At 35.8% G+C, this 17,646-nt stretch overlaps 1 protein-coding gene across 1 annotated transcript in view; it reads right to left on the reverse strand.

The window, feature by feature from the left end:
- c20h3orf67 (chromosome 20 C3orf67 homolog) overlaps nucleotides 1-16,914 on the reverse strand; it is a 43,410-nt gene extending 26,496 nt beyond the window's left edge. Inside the window, exons 1-12 of the mRNA XM_023324670.1 lie at nucleotides 16,739-16,914; nucleotides 16,468-16,557; nucleotides 15,809-15,902; nucleotides 15,637-15,709; nucleotides 14,139-14,253; nucleotides 13,849-13,990; nucleotides 13,269-13,415; nucleotides 9,658-9,809; nucleotides 7,809-7,917; nucleotides 4,874-4,981; nucleotides 4,675-4,794; nucleotides 2,519-2,832 (exon numbers count right to left, since the gene is read on the reverse strand). Of these exons, the coding sequence (XP_023180438.1) occupies nucleotides 2,519-2,832; nucleotides 4,675-4,794; nucleotides 4,874-4,981; nucleotides 7,809-7,917; nucleotides 9,658-9,809; nucleotides 13,269-13,415; nucleotides 13,849-13,990; nucleotides 14,139-14,253; nucleotides 15,637-15,709; nucleotides 15,809-15,902; nucleotides 16,468-16,557; nucleotides 16,739-16,759 (1,485 nt within the window). The 5' untranslated portion in view covers nucleotides 16,760-16,914. The remainder of the gene's footprint in view (nucleotides 1-2,518; nucleotides 2,833-4,674; nucleotides 4,795-4,873; nucleotides 4,982-7,808; nucleotides 7,918-9,657; nucleotides 9,810-13,268; nucleotides 13,416-13,848; nucleotides 13,991-14,138; nucleotides 14,254-15,636; nucleotides 15,710-15,808; nucleotides 15,903-16,467; nucleotides 16,558-16,738) is intronic.
- Nucleotides 16,915-17,646: the final 732 nt, after the last annotated feature.

Raw genomic sequence — 17,646 nt, forward strand, 5'->3', positions numbered from 1 at the left:
ACAGAAACATCTGTGCAGAATATGGACTGGAAACCCCGAGATCAAAGTGGGAAACACCCCCAAAGGTGGCGGAGAACGCCAGAGCTAAGATCCTGTGGGACTTCCAGATCCAGACAGACAAAATGGTAATGGCGAACCAACCAGACATTGTCGTAGTGGATAAACAACAGAGGAAAGCCGTTGTGGTAGATGTAGCAATACCAAGTGACTGCAACATCAGGAAAAAGGAGCACGAGAAACTAGAGAAATACCAGGGCCTCAGGAAGGAACTGGAGAGGGCCTGGAAGATGAAGACCACAGTGGTGCCTATGGTCATCGGGGCCCTCGGGGCAGTCACCCCCAAACTGGACCAATGGCTACAACAGATCCCAGGAACAACATCAGACGTCTCAGTCCAAAAATGTGTAGTCCTTGGCACAGCCAAGATACTGCGCAGAACCCTCAAGCTCCCAGGCCTCTGGTAGAGGACCCGAGCTCAGAGGATAAGAACCACCCGCGGTGGGTGAGAAGGGAATTTTATATATATATATATATATATATATATATATAGTACAGACCAAAGGTTTAGACACACCTTCTAATTAAAATGGGTTTTCTTTATTTTCATGACTATTTATAAGGCAAGAAATCCCACTTATTAACCTGACAGGGCACACCTATGAAGTGAAAACCATTTCAGGTGACTACCTCTTGAAGCTCATCAAGAAAATGCAGAGTGTGTGCAAAGTAGTAATCACAGCAAAAGGTTGCTACTTTGAAGAAACTAGAATATAAGGGGTATTTTCAGTTGTTTTATACTTTTTTGTTTAGTGCATATTTCCACATGTGTTATTCACAGTTTTGATGCCTTCAGTGTGAATCTACAATGTCAATAGTCATGAAAATAAAGGAAACTCATTGAATTAAAAGGTGTGTCCAAACCTTTGGTCTATACTGTATATATATAACTTATCATAAAGTATTGAATACATTATGTAAAATTACAGCTTTGAAGAGGACTGGCCACTTCCACCTAGATGCAGGGGTATTAGATATACAGTGCCTTATCAAAGCATTAATTTCCCATGAATCTTTTTCACAAATAATTAAAGGTAAGGCAATGCACAATATTATATTATTTGTAATAAATCAACAGAAAGTAGTGCTTCTCTTAACTCAAATACCCCTAAATAAAATCCAATCCAACTGTTATAATTGCCTTCTGGATCCAACTAATTAGTTAGCAGAGTTCACCGGTGCATATTTTAATCTTAGTAACACCATCTCACAAAACCACCATCTTAGATCAAATTATATGCAAGTGTTAGAAGGAACCCAGAAACTTCCAGTCCTAAATCAATTTAGAGTCTGTGGCAAGACTTGCAACTGTATACGCTATTTATTCTGACTCAACTTAAGCTATTTTGCAAAGAGAAATAGGAAAAAAAATAACTAAGTTTGGAAAAGAAATATCTCAAAAGGCTTGCAGCTGCAATTACAGTGAAAGATCATTCCACAAAGGATATACTCAGGGGAGCTTAATATAAACATTTCAAATGTCTATTTGTACATTTTGAGAACATTTATAGTTTTCTTCCTGTCTCAAAATTATACACTAATTTGTATTGAACTATTATATCATATCCCCATACAAGATGCTTAAACTTGTGGTTGTAATGTGACAAACTGAAAAGAAAAATAAAAGGGAATAAATACTTTTGCAAGGCAGTGTAAAAACCTTCTCAAATCTGACTAGAAAGGGAATTCTAAAAGTAAATGTCAGTTCAGTCAAAAATTTTATGGAAAAAAATGTTATACCTGCGGTTCAAAAAGGTCAGTATAAAAGATTCAGTTATTTTGAAGTATTAAAATGTCCTACTAATGGTTTAGCAAAGACTGTGAGTGCCTGATTTCTGGTGTGTGCATGTGCTCTAGAATCTTTCTGTATGGTTAAACCGGCTCCTGTATTCTAATGACAAAGACCAACTGCACAACAAAAAGGTTCTTAGCTGTGAATTATCAGACTTATTACCACGTTTTAAATAAGTAAAAGCAATTAGCATTTCTTTGAAGATAGATCTTCATGATTTTATTTCTACAGTTTTAATTTCCCTGCTCAGCATAAAAAATCCTGCTCTTTAATACAAATAGCAGAGTAATTAATATATGATGTGATGACGAGCAACTTTGACTTTTGAACTGAAATGTGCAACAGTAAACTCTTCACTTCAAATGATAAATGCACAATTAATTCTGACTCTTACAATTGATGATGTAAATGTCTTAAATTTTAACAAAGTAAACTTAATTTAACTTTAAACATATTGTAGGACTTAACGTGGGTCACGTGTGCTAGAAAAAATTCAACTATGCTGCTTGGCAAAAAATGGCAAGGGCAGCTTTAAAATCTACTGCAACGCTGTCAAAAATAGTATTCTCTGTGACATAAAGCAGATGTTCTGCTTGTAATTAGTTATCTGGTATTATAGAAAGCACATTAAACCTTTGTGATTCTGTGGCTCACAAGAAACGGACATACCTCATCACTTTCACTGCCGATAAAGTCATCCTCAGGCTGCGCTTGACGCCGCCCCCCACCAGTGCTCTGGACCTGACTGTCTCCCAGATCCATCTTCTCCTGGTCACCCTGGCTTTGCCCTCGCTTGGGTGAGTGGGGCTGAGATGAGAAAGTGAACACCTCCTTCTGCAAAGTGAGCTGGGGCTCGGACCCCTCATTACTCTCCCGGCTGTTCCAGACCTCCGGGTCAAAAGACAAACCTGATCGAAGTTGAGACTCCACTGGTGTGGGGGCGGCTTCCATACTTGCATTGGCAGGGCTGCAGCTCTGCTCATCTAGAATTATAAATACACTCATTTATTCTGCGTTCCAAGTTAATTTACTTCTTAGCTGTTTTTGATGAGTAATTTCTCTATGAACAGAACATCTTTTTCAAGATGGTGTGATGCTATTCTTATTGATAATACTCACTTAGCAATCTTTGATACCAGTATGCATAGTTGTAATTAATTTCTCTGCCTGGAAAAGTCTACCTTCATTCCTGGCATTTGTGGCCATGATATGTTAAATTCCTTTCATGTATTTATTATAGAAATCTCTGAATGAGGTAACCATGTAAATATAAATAAAACTACAGCTATGGTGTGTGCTGAGAATGTATTAAGCCTCACTAAGTCAATGCATTGCAGAAATATTTTTTTCATTTCAGCAACAGCTTTGCAAGTTTCTGCCTGTGCTTCCAAAAACGCTCACACTCAATCAGATTGAATGGGGAACATCTGTGAACATCAATTTTCAACTCTTGCCACAAATTCTCAATTGTATTTAGATACGGACTTTGACTGTGCCATTTTAACACATGAATATGCAATCTAAGCCATTCCATTCTTGCTCTGGCTGTATGTTTAGGTTTTTCCTGCTGACTCATGACCCTCCACCCCAGTCTCAAGCCCTTTGCAGCCTCCAATAGGCTTTCTTCCGTTAGTATTTCCCCCAATCTTCACATCTTATCTGATCAGTCCCTTTTTAGCAGGGACTTTTATGTCAAGTATGTTCAAGGAAATGCGCAGTTTTAAAATTGTGTGAAATAATTATTGTCCTGTTGATAGAGTCTTCCACCTGAGCTGTGGCTCTCCACAGTTGGTTGTCTTGAATTTGACTTATGGGTATCAATGTACAGAGGGCCAATGCCCTCTGTAAACAGAACTATTTAATTAGGATTTATAAAAAATACACTACTCTGCATTCGCCTATCACATAAAATCATTAAAAATTACCCAGAAGCTTGTGGGTGTAGTGTAAACAAGATCAAGGTATATGAATACCTTTGCAAGGCACTATATGCACAATCAAGGGGAAAAAAGCTTTTACAAGCTTAAATGAAAGTTTCTTCAATGTGTAAGTGCAAATAAGACACGGTGAATCTTTATTCTCCAAGATAAACCTCAGTTAAAAGACAGAGGCACCTAAATCTGAATGAGTGAGCACATTTGAACCTCTCGACAGTATAATCACTTCCTCTAATTGCCCACTGTGTGGCAAACCCTGGGCCCAGGAGATGTCCCTCTGACTTTTATTTAATGTGCCACATTACCATTAATGAACTAACTACTTTCCATCTGTGGGCAGGGCTGCACCAAAGGAGCTTACTGCTTGTGGAGAAACCTCCATAAATGAGCTCTCAGAACACATGCACTCGTTTTGCAAGGACAATGGGAGTGTGGGTGTGTGTGCACATGAGGGTTACGTGGGGGGATGGCGGTGGGGAAGAGAGCACAGGTTGGAGAGAGGAGGGTCATGCAAGTGGCCCTGATGTGGGTTATGTAAAATTTAAAAGGGGGAACAAAAGCACATATGCAGCATAGAAGCATTAAAATTCATGCAATATTTTGGAGTGATCTAATTTATGAATTATCTGAAGAGTGGGACTGACTATTTTCTCAAGTATAAAGTAGCCGTCTAGGAAAATCAGAACATGCAAAACCATCCAACCTGCATATCAATATATATATATATATATATATATATATATATATATATATATATATATATATATATATATATATATATATATATATATATATATATTGTTTTATGTTCTCATCCCTCACTGTCTTATTATGATACTGTGACTTTTGCTTTGTCTTAAAATTCACATCATTTTTATTTTCCCTTACCCATTACTAGGTTGGGCGACATTTCTTCTTGAGTTTGAAGTTGCTGGCTGCTCTCTGGCTGACTGGATGGAAAAGGGCTATTATCCCTCCTTCCACTGCTTTTACCACCAAATTCAGCATCTGGGGGATATAACCAAAAAGTTCATTCTTAACTAAATAAAAACACAATACAATAAATTGATATGTGTATGTAATGTACCTGATGATACCCTCTCTCTTCCAGCACTCAGGATCCGTAACTTCTTAGATCCCTGCTTACCAAACACCCTTTGTTTGGGCGGGTGGGGTTGTAATTTGCAAGATTCTCCTACAAATAATAATTTGAACATCAGAAAATGGTTTATAACAATAGATTCAAACAACAATGTTATTAAAGCTTGCCAGAAGCATATCTGTGAACTGATTATGCACTGTGAAAATTCCTAATAATGAAGGCATTTCGGCAACTGAGCTTCTTACATTCATTCATTGCAAAAAGAATATATCCAGCTGCATTATGTTCGGCTGAATTAAGGAATTTTAATCAGCCAGATTTTGCATTCAGTCGTGCTGAAAGGATAGTGTATTACCAATCATAAAGGCTGTTATTGGATGCTCGAGAGACTTCGTACTCTGCAGAAACAGGGCTTATTTTTTGTTGCCCTATAAGTAATACTTCTGAAAGGGCACGGAGCTTGGAAGAAACTGAATCATTTTCTTAGAAGGATTCTCTGCCACAGGAGATGCCATGTAATGAGCCAAAGTTATCTAGGTTCCTTGCAGTGGCAAAGTCAGTGACACTTTCTTTTAATATTTTTACATTCATCCTATTACTGTAGATATGTCAAGGGTGTACGTGTGCTCTCCAACAATTCATCCTCATATTTTCTTTTTCAAGGACCAGTCCACAGCTTTACTATATATATATATACATATGGACAAACTTGTTGGTATCATTAGAGCTTATTGAAACTGTCATTGCCTTCTATGCAACTTTTTATTTATCTTAAGGTTAGCAATTTTACTGTGGCCTTTTGTGTTGAGGTCAAATATTTCAGATAATACTTAGAGAGAAAAAGCTGGCATATAGATATTTAAAAATGGTAAAAATGTACATTTCAAGTGCGCTTGAAAGGTCATTAAGCTGTATGGAAAGATTTTTTTAATAAAGAGGATGAATACAGTATGTTTTTATGGTATAAAAAATATAGTGGTTTGTGTATGTAAAAGTGTGTTTTCATTGTCTAAAAATGTACTAAAGCAATTACATTAACTTGGCTAGCCTTGCCTACCTGGGCCTGAGCCCATTATGTATACCTTTTCAACTAGCTTAGCCTATCCTTTATGTTTGTAATGCAAACTGCAGTTGTTTATGTTTAATAAATGTCAAAAGTGGTGCTGATGGGCGTGCCGTGGTGGCGGAGGGGTTAGCGCGACCCACATTCAGGCAAACGTAGCCTCGACGTGGCTGTCGCAGGTTCGACTCCCGGACCCGACGACGTTTACCGCATGTCTTCCGCCCTCTCCTTCCCCCTTTCCTGTCAGCCTACTTTGAAAAAAGGGACACTAGAGCCCACAAAAAGACCCCTTGCGGGGCGATAAAAAAAAAAAAAGTGGTGCTGATAAGTCAGAAATGCATTATTATCCCAATGTAGTTTATGACTGGATATTTTTTTCATATATTAAAAAAAACACAAAATAAAATCCAACATATGGACATTTTTATTGATATTTTCTCTTTTTGGGTTTCCCAGTGCAATAAAATTTAAGATCAGTTTGTACCAAAAGAGAAATGTGTGCAGTATTTTTGCGGTCCTTATTCGGTTTTCTTTTTTTATTTTACTTCTTATAGTGTGCTATTAAAGAAAGCTGCCAAAAAAGTTAGGAACCATCAGTCTCAGTTGGCAATAGTTTCTGGCTAGAGATGCAAAAGCTCCCGAAAAGAAACGATGAATAATTGTATCACAGTCAAGTTTTAAACTAAGTATTTAACCTTGAGTACTATCACGTTTGCTATCAAGCATTTTATTAGCTATGTAGTCATTTAAAAAGAAACAAATGTGCTGCTGGATATTTCGTGTTGTTTGCACCATCATGAACATGAACCAGAGAGAGCTTAGAAGATCTATTAAGGGCTACAAAAAGATCTTAAACAGCTATAGCATATAACATGATCCTGTTACTAAAAGCAAGACTAAATGTAATCTTGGGTAAATAGTCCAAAAGGTAGAAAAGAGCCAAGCTAAACTGCAAAGTAAAGCTTTGTCAAATCATCTCATGCGTTCTGATCCATAATGAGTAGCAATGAAGAAGCTCTACAAAGGCTTCACCACTTACAAGAACATCCAACAAAGACATCTTTATGTCATTTGCTATTATGCATGTTGACGAGGCCCAAAGTTTCTGGGGTATATTTTTTAAACTAAAATGACTGGAGCTAAAATAAAAACTGGAGCTCTTTGGCAAGTCAAATCAAGTCTTATGTTGTGAAGTACAGAGGACACCTACGACAATGACTGCAGCAAAAGATGCTGCCACGAAATAATAAAGATACTATATTTTACTACCTGTTTAAATAGTTGAAAAAGTTAACTAAGCACCAAAGTTAACCTATAATCAAATACAAAATCTTGCTTTTGTTAATCGGGGACCTATCAAACTTTAGCCAGTTTCACATTATCTCAGAGAAAGTTGTTTTGCTTTTGATGTATTGTGGGGAAAGGTAAGAAGACATTCATTTGAGACTCTGGATAAATTACTAAGGATAAATAAATTATAACCATCAGCAAATCCAACATCATTATGGCTTACTGAAGATGTGGCAGCAGTGACATCAGTAACTATTTCCTTTTCTCCTTGGGTATACATATTTTTCAAGGACCATGTGAAACCTTTCATGATTGTTTCTTATTTTTTCATTTTACTGACAACTAACTGTACCCTGACAAATCTAGATTCTCTCCATTTTTGTGTTACAAACATTATTGTGTATTGACTGCTGTATCCTGAGTTGTTAGTTTAAGCAAGTACACAACAATGCTCACAAAGGAAAAAAAACAGAGATTTTGATAGATGAAATAGCAGAACAAGGGCATTCAAAATTGTTGAAAATGTTCACACAATAAAAAAACAGTTGGATATATACTCAGATTTACCTTTTACCGAAGTAAGGGACTGTTGACCCTGGGAGAAATGCTCACCAACCATGGTAACATGCTGGCTCTCAGCGGGCTCCTTTTTATTCAGTCTACATGATGGAGAAACCTGTGGTACAATATCAAAAGGTACATACGGTAAAGGCTCGATAACACAATTTTCCTACATTTTTGTACTCTAATGACACAGATAATTCACAAAGAACTACATCGATTTGTGCAAAGCCTTATGCAAAAAGGCAGGCAATTAACCATATTACATGTTTAATACCTACTAAAAGCTGCCCAGAGAAGGTTATTCCCTTCTCAAGGGGTCAGAGTAGTTTGAGGCTCTGTGACATGTTTTACAGTGAAGGGTTGTCTGAGCAGTTAGAATTACTAATCTACAAAGTGCTTGAAACACTACTTATAACTCTAATAGACATGGTCACATGGTCCATTTTTAAAAATGGAAGGACTTTCTGGTGGCAGCAAGTCATTCTTGAAATCCAGAATATTAGATAAAGCAGAAAGGAGTCTTTGTGCATATTGGAGAACACATTGTTTGGACTGAATCTTAAGATTCTGCTACATTATTTCTTAATTTGCCACAGATGGTGACATATCTAAAAACATTTTTTACTTGGGTTGAACAGTATTGTTTGCTCACTATACACAATCAATGTGTGCCCACAAGCAGTGAAACACTTATCAGATGAATTACCAAATAGACAGAGTCAAGTCTGCTGATATTAGCTACTCCAAGCATTCGACGGGCCAAACTGAGTTATTCATTCCTGGAAACAGCTTTCCTGGCATGCATGGCATACAAAGAGATCTCATAACGTTTCAGCAGCACTTAAATGTTGTAGCAATGGCAAATATGGTTTTTGATATGTACAATGCCTGAGAAGTTTTCTGCATGTTTAAAATATTCATCTTAGTTTGGATTAGATACAGCTCATATTTTATATGCTGGGGTATCCAATATATTAACAGGCAACACAAGAGTGTTATTTTTTTAGGTTGTGTATCTTTATATGCATAAAAAATGCATGTAAAGATAATAGAACTATTAGGATTGTGAATAGAACTATTAGGATTGCAAATATTATAGTTTAAAGATAAATAATTTTAACCGGAAGTTGGCCTATATGGGCTTCTTTTGGTTTCCAAATTATTCAGACAAACAATGTCTGACTGAACTTTCACAAGCTGACCACAAAGAACACTGTGTCTGTTAACTACCAGAATAACAACAGAAATCTCTAAACCCGATCTTTTAGTAACAGAAGTTGGATGTGATCAATCTCCCTTAATATCAGGGTGTACAAATAGTCAGCATACAACTGTGGGTTAGATTTAAGCAGGGATACTATGTGTAAAAATGATTGAAAAATATTAATCTTGTATTCTAAGTAATGTTCAGATGGAAAACATTGGTTGCAAGCAGACAAGTTTATGCTTGATATTACTGATTGGCTCAACATTGCTCCAAATTGAATTAACATGACAACAATTTTCTCCACATTGTTCTCTCTTTCATCTGAATAATGTTTCTGAAATAGTTTGAACATTTTAAAGTATTCAACAATTCCACATTTTATTCCAACAGAGCTTTTTAAGGGATGGGTTAAGTGGTGAAAAAGCGACACTAATCCGGCCCTCAGATTATACAGAACAGATTTTTAAGGAACTATATGCTTGGTGTTTTTACAATTAAGCATCCTAAGAGGGTTTCTGAAGTACATGGCTCTGGGGCCACAGCTGTTTTGAGAGCACAAAGAGAACCTTAGCTATTTTAGCAAAGTCTTTTAAGTCCACTTTCCTCTGGCATGAGATAGATTACAGTAATGTAAATAAACCATACACTTCTCTCCATTCTGTCCAAGTGTGCAATGCTTGTTCTTCCAGTATTTGGAGATGCTGAAGAAGCTCTGGAGCCCGCGGCTGTCTGTAAAACACCCTGGGGCTTGGTTCTCCGATAACTAGTTGATATGGCAGTGGAAGACTGATCAGGTACTGCAAAAAGAAAGAAATTTCCACATCTCATTGGTGCACAGAACGGTCTATTTAAGGTCAGAGAGAAGCAGTGTTTTGTCTGGTAACAAGGCCTATTAAAAGTTTCTTTTTCACTGTAACTGAAGAAAAAAAAACTTTTAAAACAAACATGTTTAGCTTATACACAGGAGTATGTTTAGGATGCAAGACATTGCAAACTACCCAATAATAAACTTTAAGCATTTCATGATACAGATGATCCTGTCTTCATCAACTAATAGCACTTATGCATAAAGATACATAAACACCTAATAACTAGATTTCAGTTAAATTGGAGTTTATCTAATAGAGTTGAAAGATGTGTTTCTGGCTATCAGTGCCATTTCATCATGTGAAAATAATGGGCTGAAGTGGGAGTTGTTCTGATATGGCATCAACCTGACCTTGCTGTATCTGTGCCAGGGCTAATCAGGACCACCTCTGCTGAAGCTAACAGCAAAACACACGTTCTATCTGATCCTCATCAAAGCGCACAGCAAACACTTTCAGTCCGCAAGACAAACATGATCGACAACATGATACCGACCGAGCTTAGCTGGACGTTCTAAGAAGGAAAGAGGAAATCACACTTCTCTGATACAGCAGATGGAACACACTGAGCTGTACCTGTTGTGTGAATAAATTTCAGTGTGCTTCAAATCTGCAAAAGCCCATAAAGAATGGGATAACAGAAAGGATTACAATGAGATATAGGTATGATAGCTGGCTCTGGAGAAGTAGTTTCAACAGTGATTTGGATCTGTGAAAATTCATTGACCTTCAGCGCAACAAAGAGTCTTTGGTGTAGGACTGAGATAAACAGGCATTGTTTGTTGTCGCATGACAAAAAAAAAAAAAAACGAAAAGAAAAACGTAGCCTTCCTTGTAACAGTTTTTGACAGTTTGGGTACTGAAGGAAATGCATTCAACAAACAACTCTGTCCTAGTTAAATTGGACACCTACTTTAATAGCAATCGTTTTAATTATGATTAGGTATGTTGTGTTAATAACGTAGATGCTAATTATGAAAAGATTTTTCCCGTGTGTGGTTACTGCTCTCAACTAAGGCCAATACTGCTTGATTCAACATGACTTGGACAGCTGTCAGAACAAATAAATATACGCTGATAAAAAAAGGCCACGAAGGCAACAGAACTGGATTACTGGTGCATGTCTTTCGGTTTGAGGAGATAATTGCAGCTTCTCAAGAGCAGGTAAGATCCAAATAAACACAAAAATGAGAAATAAAGGAATTTCGCACAATAAAAAGTGTTATTATAAACATGCAATCCTCTATACAAATGTATTAACTGTCTATCAGCTTTACTCTAATTACATAAAATGACATCATTGGAATGTTTTTTTCTAAGCAACATCTTTGCTATTTCCCATAGATATATGCCTGTCATGTGGTTCAGAAAATGTAAAGGTCCTAAAGTTTGACAACTTTATTTTATACTTGGACTGCTTCCTAAATTCCAATTAGAAATCTGAAACAAAAGAAAATTACATCTTCATAATAAGGTCTCTATTATTCAACATCTATATGTGTACCGCTGACTTATATTTATTTTAATTACTCTAATATTTTTTGTCACCTAATGAAAATAATCTTTTACAGTCTCTAAGCACATCTTTAACTGGATGGGTCAGAATTTCTTCCAGGTTAAGGCAAACAAGAAAAACGTTTTTGTTTTTTAATCAAAAGACACAAGGGCAGAGATAACTATCATTAAACCAAAATTGTTTATACACTTATCTAGTTTATTATCTATTTCCATTCAATCAATACATTCTTGGTCATAGGACAAATAAATCTATCAAAAGATAGTAAAACAATATAACATGGGAATCAATGAAAAAAAAACATTTTAGCAGTTTTTATTAACATTGTCTTACAGTATATAGAATGCGTAAAATGTCAAAAAAAACAAAAACTCTTCATATCCTTCTCAAAAATCAACAAAAAACTTTATTAATGGCACCACAGAAAACCCTTGTTACAATTAGCACCCATAGTTTTTCATGTTCCAACTTGTATTTTGATGGTTTATCTTTGGTAATGAACTGAACGGCTTAGGTTAGAGTAATATTACTTCAAATAATAAAGTAATATTTTAAGTAATTCAAATATTACTTCCTGTCTAAAGAAGAATGTTGACAAAATTAAAAGATTACATTACATGTAAATCAGGTAAGGGTTTTAATAATTTGGACTTAACTGTAGCACTTATCTTAACTTAATGAGGCTCAATGTGTTGGCATATATTTTAACATCCCAATGAAGTCAATTACTAAGCCAAGCTATGATTTTTAGATTTTTCCCTGACTCACCACACCTGAAGCAAATAATGGTTTTCTACTAGGCCATAGTCCTACATTTTTGGATCAATTTTGTAGGAGCAAAAACAAGTAGAAAACATGCCTTACAATTTGAGATGTGTAAAACTGTTGACTGCTTTACATAACTGTTAATTGTGTGTAAAGGAGTCACAGCTTCCTCATTTGTGTCTAAGATTATTATTTCTTTAATTCACTTTTATCACCTGAACTATTAATATGTTTATATTGGCATAATGTATAACATTTATTTCATGTGATGTATTCATTTTTACTGTAATTCTTTTAAAATATTTCTTACCTTATGTGATTTCCTATGTTTAATCTGCTGTAAAGAACTGCACTATCTTGAATGTTGCTGTACAAATAAATTTGACAAGCTTTGCTGTCTTGTCTTATGAATTTGTAGTATAAAAGGTTAAGACTGTGCACATACTGTCCTGGGTGTCTTATTCTATGATTTACTGATGACTTGTCCAATTTGTACTAACTCTCTACCAATAACCATAAAAGGCAGCACCCCCCACCTGCCCACATGGTGCTCCAAAGATTTCGGTTACATAAGATGGTTAGAAGTATCATGGAAATACCTTCATCATATTATTTATAGATGTTGAGCACGTCACTATTGCTATTTTTTCTGAAATAACATCCCTTTTCCTTCAAAGAAATCTCTTCAGGCAGCAGGGATTTCTTTCACTAGAGCAGTGGATCTGGTCAGGTACTGATGCTCAAGATAAGGGCCAACCTCTCCATCCACCGCCAGTTCATAGCAAAACAAGGTTTAGGTTAAGATTTCAGGAAGAAAAATAAGCTCCACATAAAACTTACACCTGCTTTGTGCATAGGGTAAAGTCAAGCTGAAACAATAAAAGGGCCTTCTCAAACTGCAGCTGCAGAGCCAACTGCCTAATACCACTGACTGAGCAGGCAAAGTCCACCACAAAAGCACATAAAACTATGACGATGAGCATAATCTGTTCTATTGTGTTTTTTTGTATTGTTAAATAACCTAATGTCATTTTTAATTGAAATGGATTGTTTTAGAGCTTTTGCTTTTGCACTGACTTATTTCAATTCTGGGGTTTTGTCTTACTTACCAGAGGCTGAGCTAAAAGGATCAGACTTCACTTCGGCCTTCTGCAAATTCTCATAGTTCAGCATGTGAGTAATTTGGTTCACATCCGAAGGGTACCAGAAACTGCAAGGGATCATCTCCATGAGACAAGCCCCATTAAGAAATGTGTCTGCAATAGAAAAAACATGAAAAGTTGGAAAAATTCTAACAAAATGTGGGGATATTTTTGGCAAAACAGGCCAAAATATATCATTGTGACATATTATCATGTCACAAAAAACAAATTAGTGGTATGGTGTAAAAAAGTACTGGCCAGCCACATCTTTGCACCTGGTACTATTGTGCATTTTCACTAAATCTACCAATAAGCTTTCAGCAAACCATCATAACAAAAACAGCAAACTGTTTCCAAATCTAATCTTATACTTCACCATAAATACACAAGATGTGCATGCATACACACACTCACTGAAAACAATGCTTCAAGCTCGGAACACTGGACTCCTTCAGTGAACAGCAGTTAGTCAAATAACCAGATATGCAGATGGCATTAGGGCTAAGCGAGATAACTTCTAACCACTAACCAAACGCATCAGTATCACCTGACATGACTTTAGGGTCTGTTTTCATAGTGAAGATCCTCCGAACTTTACAGGTAGCAAACAAAGTGATGCCATCCAGAGTCGAAAATCCCTTGAAAAGTCCACTAGCAAAAGATTCAAGGTCGATGCATAAAGTGGACCACTGAGACAACAGATACAACATAATTTTAGGGTTTTAGTGATACAGTTCAGCTTACATTTAAACATGAAAAAAGATTAAAAAAAGTACATAGCCAAAAGTGCTTTTAAAAATTCATAATGAATGCATAAAGCATGAATTACATACTCACAGTATTCCGCTTCAGCTCTGTGAAAGGTATCTTTGCGTGCAAAAGTGTGGCAGACATCTCTTTATGCACTGTTGAAAAGCAAAGTCTTCTTTTAAGATGCTGTAAATCCGTTATCCTGTTTAAAGCAGATAGCACAACAGCACATAAATTATCACCTGCTACAACGGTGTCACTAGGAGATTCTGATTATACAAATGTTAAGCTTTATTGGTATCTAATGTGACTTCTTAAAGATGTCTTCACTTTAATAGAGCAGCTGTCTTGGTCCTCTCTAGGGCTACAGGTACAGCTCAGTCAATAGGAATTTCATTAAAAAGTTTATTTACTTTATTTATTTATGTTATATATTTACTAACTACACATAGAGTGAGCATTTTTCTGTTCACTTTGAAGATAATGTCTTACAGTTAGACAAACCAAAATTTTGTTTTTCCAAAAATACCATGCAATAATAATAATAATAATAATAATAATAATAATAATAATAATAATAATAATAATAATAATAATAATAATAATAATAAAAAATCTGAACTTAGAAATATTATGTAAAGACCATAATGTCCACAGTCTTCCAATCATAGGAAGATTGTCGACACATTGTCTGTGGTAGTCCAGCAGACAGCCACTGACACATCAAATAAGAAAAGTAAGCCAAAAAGGTAATCACTATGAAGGCATATGTGTGGAAGGTTGAGTGGAAGGAAACAGTTCATTAGAAAAAGGTGCACAAAGAACATGGATAACCAACATTTGAGAGGATTGTGAAGTAACAAATTTTGTTGAAATTCACAAGGCATGGACTGTAGCCAGACTTGACACTTTAAAAGTCACAACACACAGACAGATCCAGAACATAGGCTACAACTGTTCTAGTCCTAGTTTCAAAGCCACTCCTAAACCATAGACATCAAAGGAGTTTTACCTAGGCTAAGGAATGACTGCACTATTCCAGATAAATTTTTGAAGTACATTTTTCACTTCATTTAGAAATTAAAGTCTGAGAGTCTATAGGAGGTGTGGGGAGAACAGAATCCAAGTTTCATCAAATACAGTGGGAAGTTTCTACAAATATTGAATATTTGGGGAGCTATCTGATCTGCTGGTATTTGTCTACTGTGTTTAATCAGATCCAAAATCAGTCCTCTTCATGCCACACTGCAATGCAAGAAGAGCCTGAGTATTTTGTGCTTATAATGTCCGCTACATGACCACACTTTTCAGACGACCACATTTCTTCATTAAAGGTTAATTGCATAATATATTGTAATTTTCTAAGAAATAGAATTTTAGCTGTCAACTATAGTCATAAAAATTAGATGCTGTAGATGTAGCATGTAGATGCTTCAAAGATATAATTCCGTATACAGTAAAACTATTACATGTGAACCCAACTGAATAACTGAAATGAATTTTGATATTTTATTTTATTTAAATTAAGTCCCATTTTGATGGTTGTATAATATACAAACATAATTTCAAACTCTCATATACTTACACAAGCTCAGTAGAAAAGTCATGCCGCTCTGAAATATTTACTTGAATGATCAAAAATCGTTGAATAAGCCCAACTGCGACAAAGCAACAAAGTTTTAATTACCATGCAAATTTAAAAAACAAACAAAAGTAATGTTACAGATGGATGTATGAAAAGAATAATATTGACTTACGAGGCATCTTAGCATTCTTCGGCATTTGCATTTTGACAGTGTGGCTGCTTCCTTCGAGACAGTAAACAAATCCTTTAACTTCTTTATTATACTCCTAAGAGAGAACATAATTCAGAAGAGGTCTTACTAAGTCTGAGGCCTTTCCGTGTATGACTGTATACCTGTTGTGTAAATGTCCCTAGGGGATAACAAATGGTTTTTATGGGAGCATATATAAGAGGCTTCAGCTATAAAGTCTATGTGTCAAGATCAATTCCAGCTGTAAAAAGTGTTTAGTTGGCAGTATTGCTTGGCATCTATTGTAATGAAGGTAAGATTATTTGTCAGCTCTGTATGAAAAAAGCACCTGACCTCCACAAAAACTGTGTAGCAAACATCTGATCTGATTTATCAGGATGACACCATATGGCACTTATGCAGTGAACACTATGTTATTGAGCTGTTGTATAACATTTTTGGCTTTTTTCTTAGCATAGTGCTCACTGATGTATTTTGTTCCACTATGCTACATTAGACTGTACCATATATTGCATGAATGGCTTCTGCAACCCTGTAGTGTGGATGCGACAATAGCGTGACTTAGAGGACACATAGGCCTGTTAAAATTGATTGTGGTGTAAATAAAAAAGCAGAAATAGAAGCTTGCTTGTAAACCTCACTTTATGTATAGCCGAAGGTCCCCCACAAAGCTTCCATTTGGCTACAGGGTCCTTTCCTTGTCCACTGAAGAGATCAAACACAGCTCCCCCCTGCAACAAATAGAAGGAATTCATTATTTCCTCCTCCTTCTCCTTTTCTTCTACTACTACTACTTTGTAGTAATAATAATAATAATAATAATAATAATAATAATAATAATAATAATAATAATATAACTTGCAAACATTTAAATACCAAACAAATTGTGGCCTATGTAAGCCTAACAAATACCTGGTAATTGTTCTTGAACATTTCAATGACACGTCACATCAGCCAAATGCACCCAAAGAATTTGCTCAAAATAAATTCTCCGTTTATGGCTCGTCTGTTTCTGAAGGTCTAATCGTATCAAGCAATACAAATAAGGGTACTTAAATATTTAATATCTCAAAACACGATAGCTGGCAAGTCAGCGCAGTGCACAGCAGACAAATAGCTGTTTAGCTAACTCGGGAAATGTCTCCATGGTTACCTGACTCCAAGCCGTTACATTCCAGCGCTCGCGAGATATGCTTCAACCACCTGCTTAGAAACTGTGACGTAGCCAGAGCGTCAAATTGAAAAGTTACGAAAGCTATTGAAATGTATGTTTTCATAACCGTGTAGTCTAAGCCCTTCATAGGCTAGGAGTTTAGTGGACCCGAGTGGATCTTAATCTGTAAGTATTTTGCTTTTCCCCTCAAGCGGTATTTAATGTGATTAGAAGACACTCAAATTCGAATTTTTTTTTAAAATAAATATATTTTTCAAAGAATGGTAATATTTTTTTATCTATGTATACGGCTTACAACTAATACAAACACAAATGCATTTTTCTGAGGAAAGAAGACTATTATATATAACCAATAAAGAAAAAAATATTTTTTTTAATAACAGAAACATCATGCCCTGCTGGACAATAATCATGAAGATCACTGCTGATCTAACAACTATCATTGACATAAGGGTGGGATGGCAAAATGTAATTGTTTAAGAAACTGTCTGTTCACAGACTACAGCATCTACATTGTTTTAAAGTTTAAAGGAAGGGAAAATGCATTTGGTTTAAATATATGAAAAACAACAGAATTAACTGTTGCAGCCTTAAGGGGATTGTGAAGAAAACCTAATTGAAAAATGATGCATTCTTTGTGTTACTT

Source organism: Xiphophorus maculatus, chromosome 20 (genome assembly GCF_002775205.1).
Source record: "Xiphophorus maculatus strain JP 163 A chromosome 20, X_maculatus-5.0-male, whole genome shotgun sequence".
Lineage (NCBI taxonomy): Eukaryota > Metazoa > Chordata > Actinopteri > Cyprinodontiformes > Poeciliidae > Xiphophorus > Xiphophorus maculatus.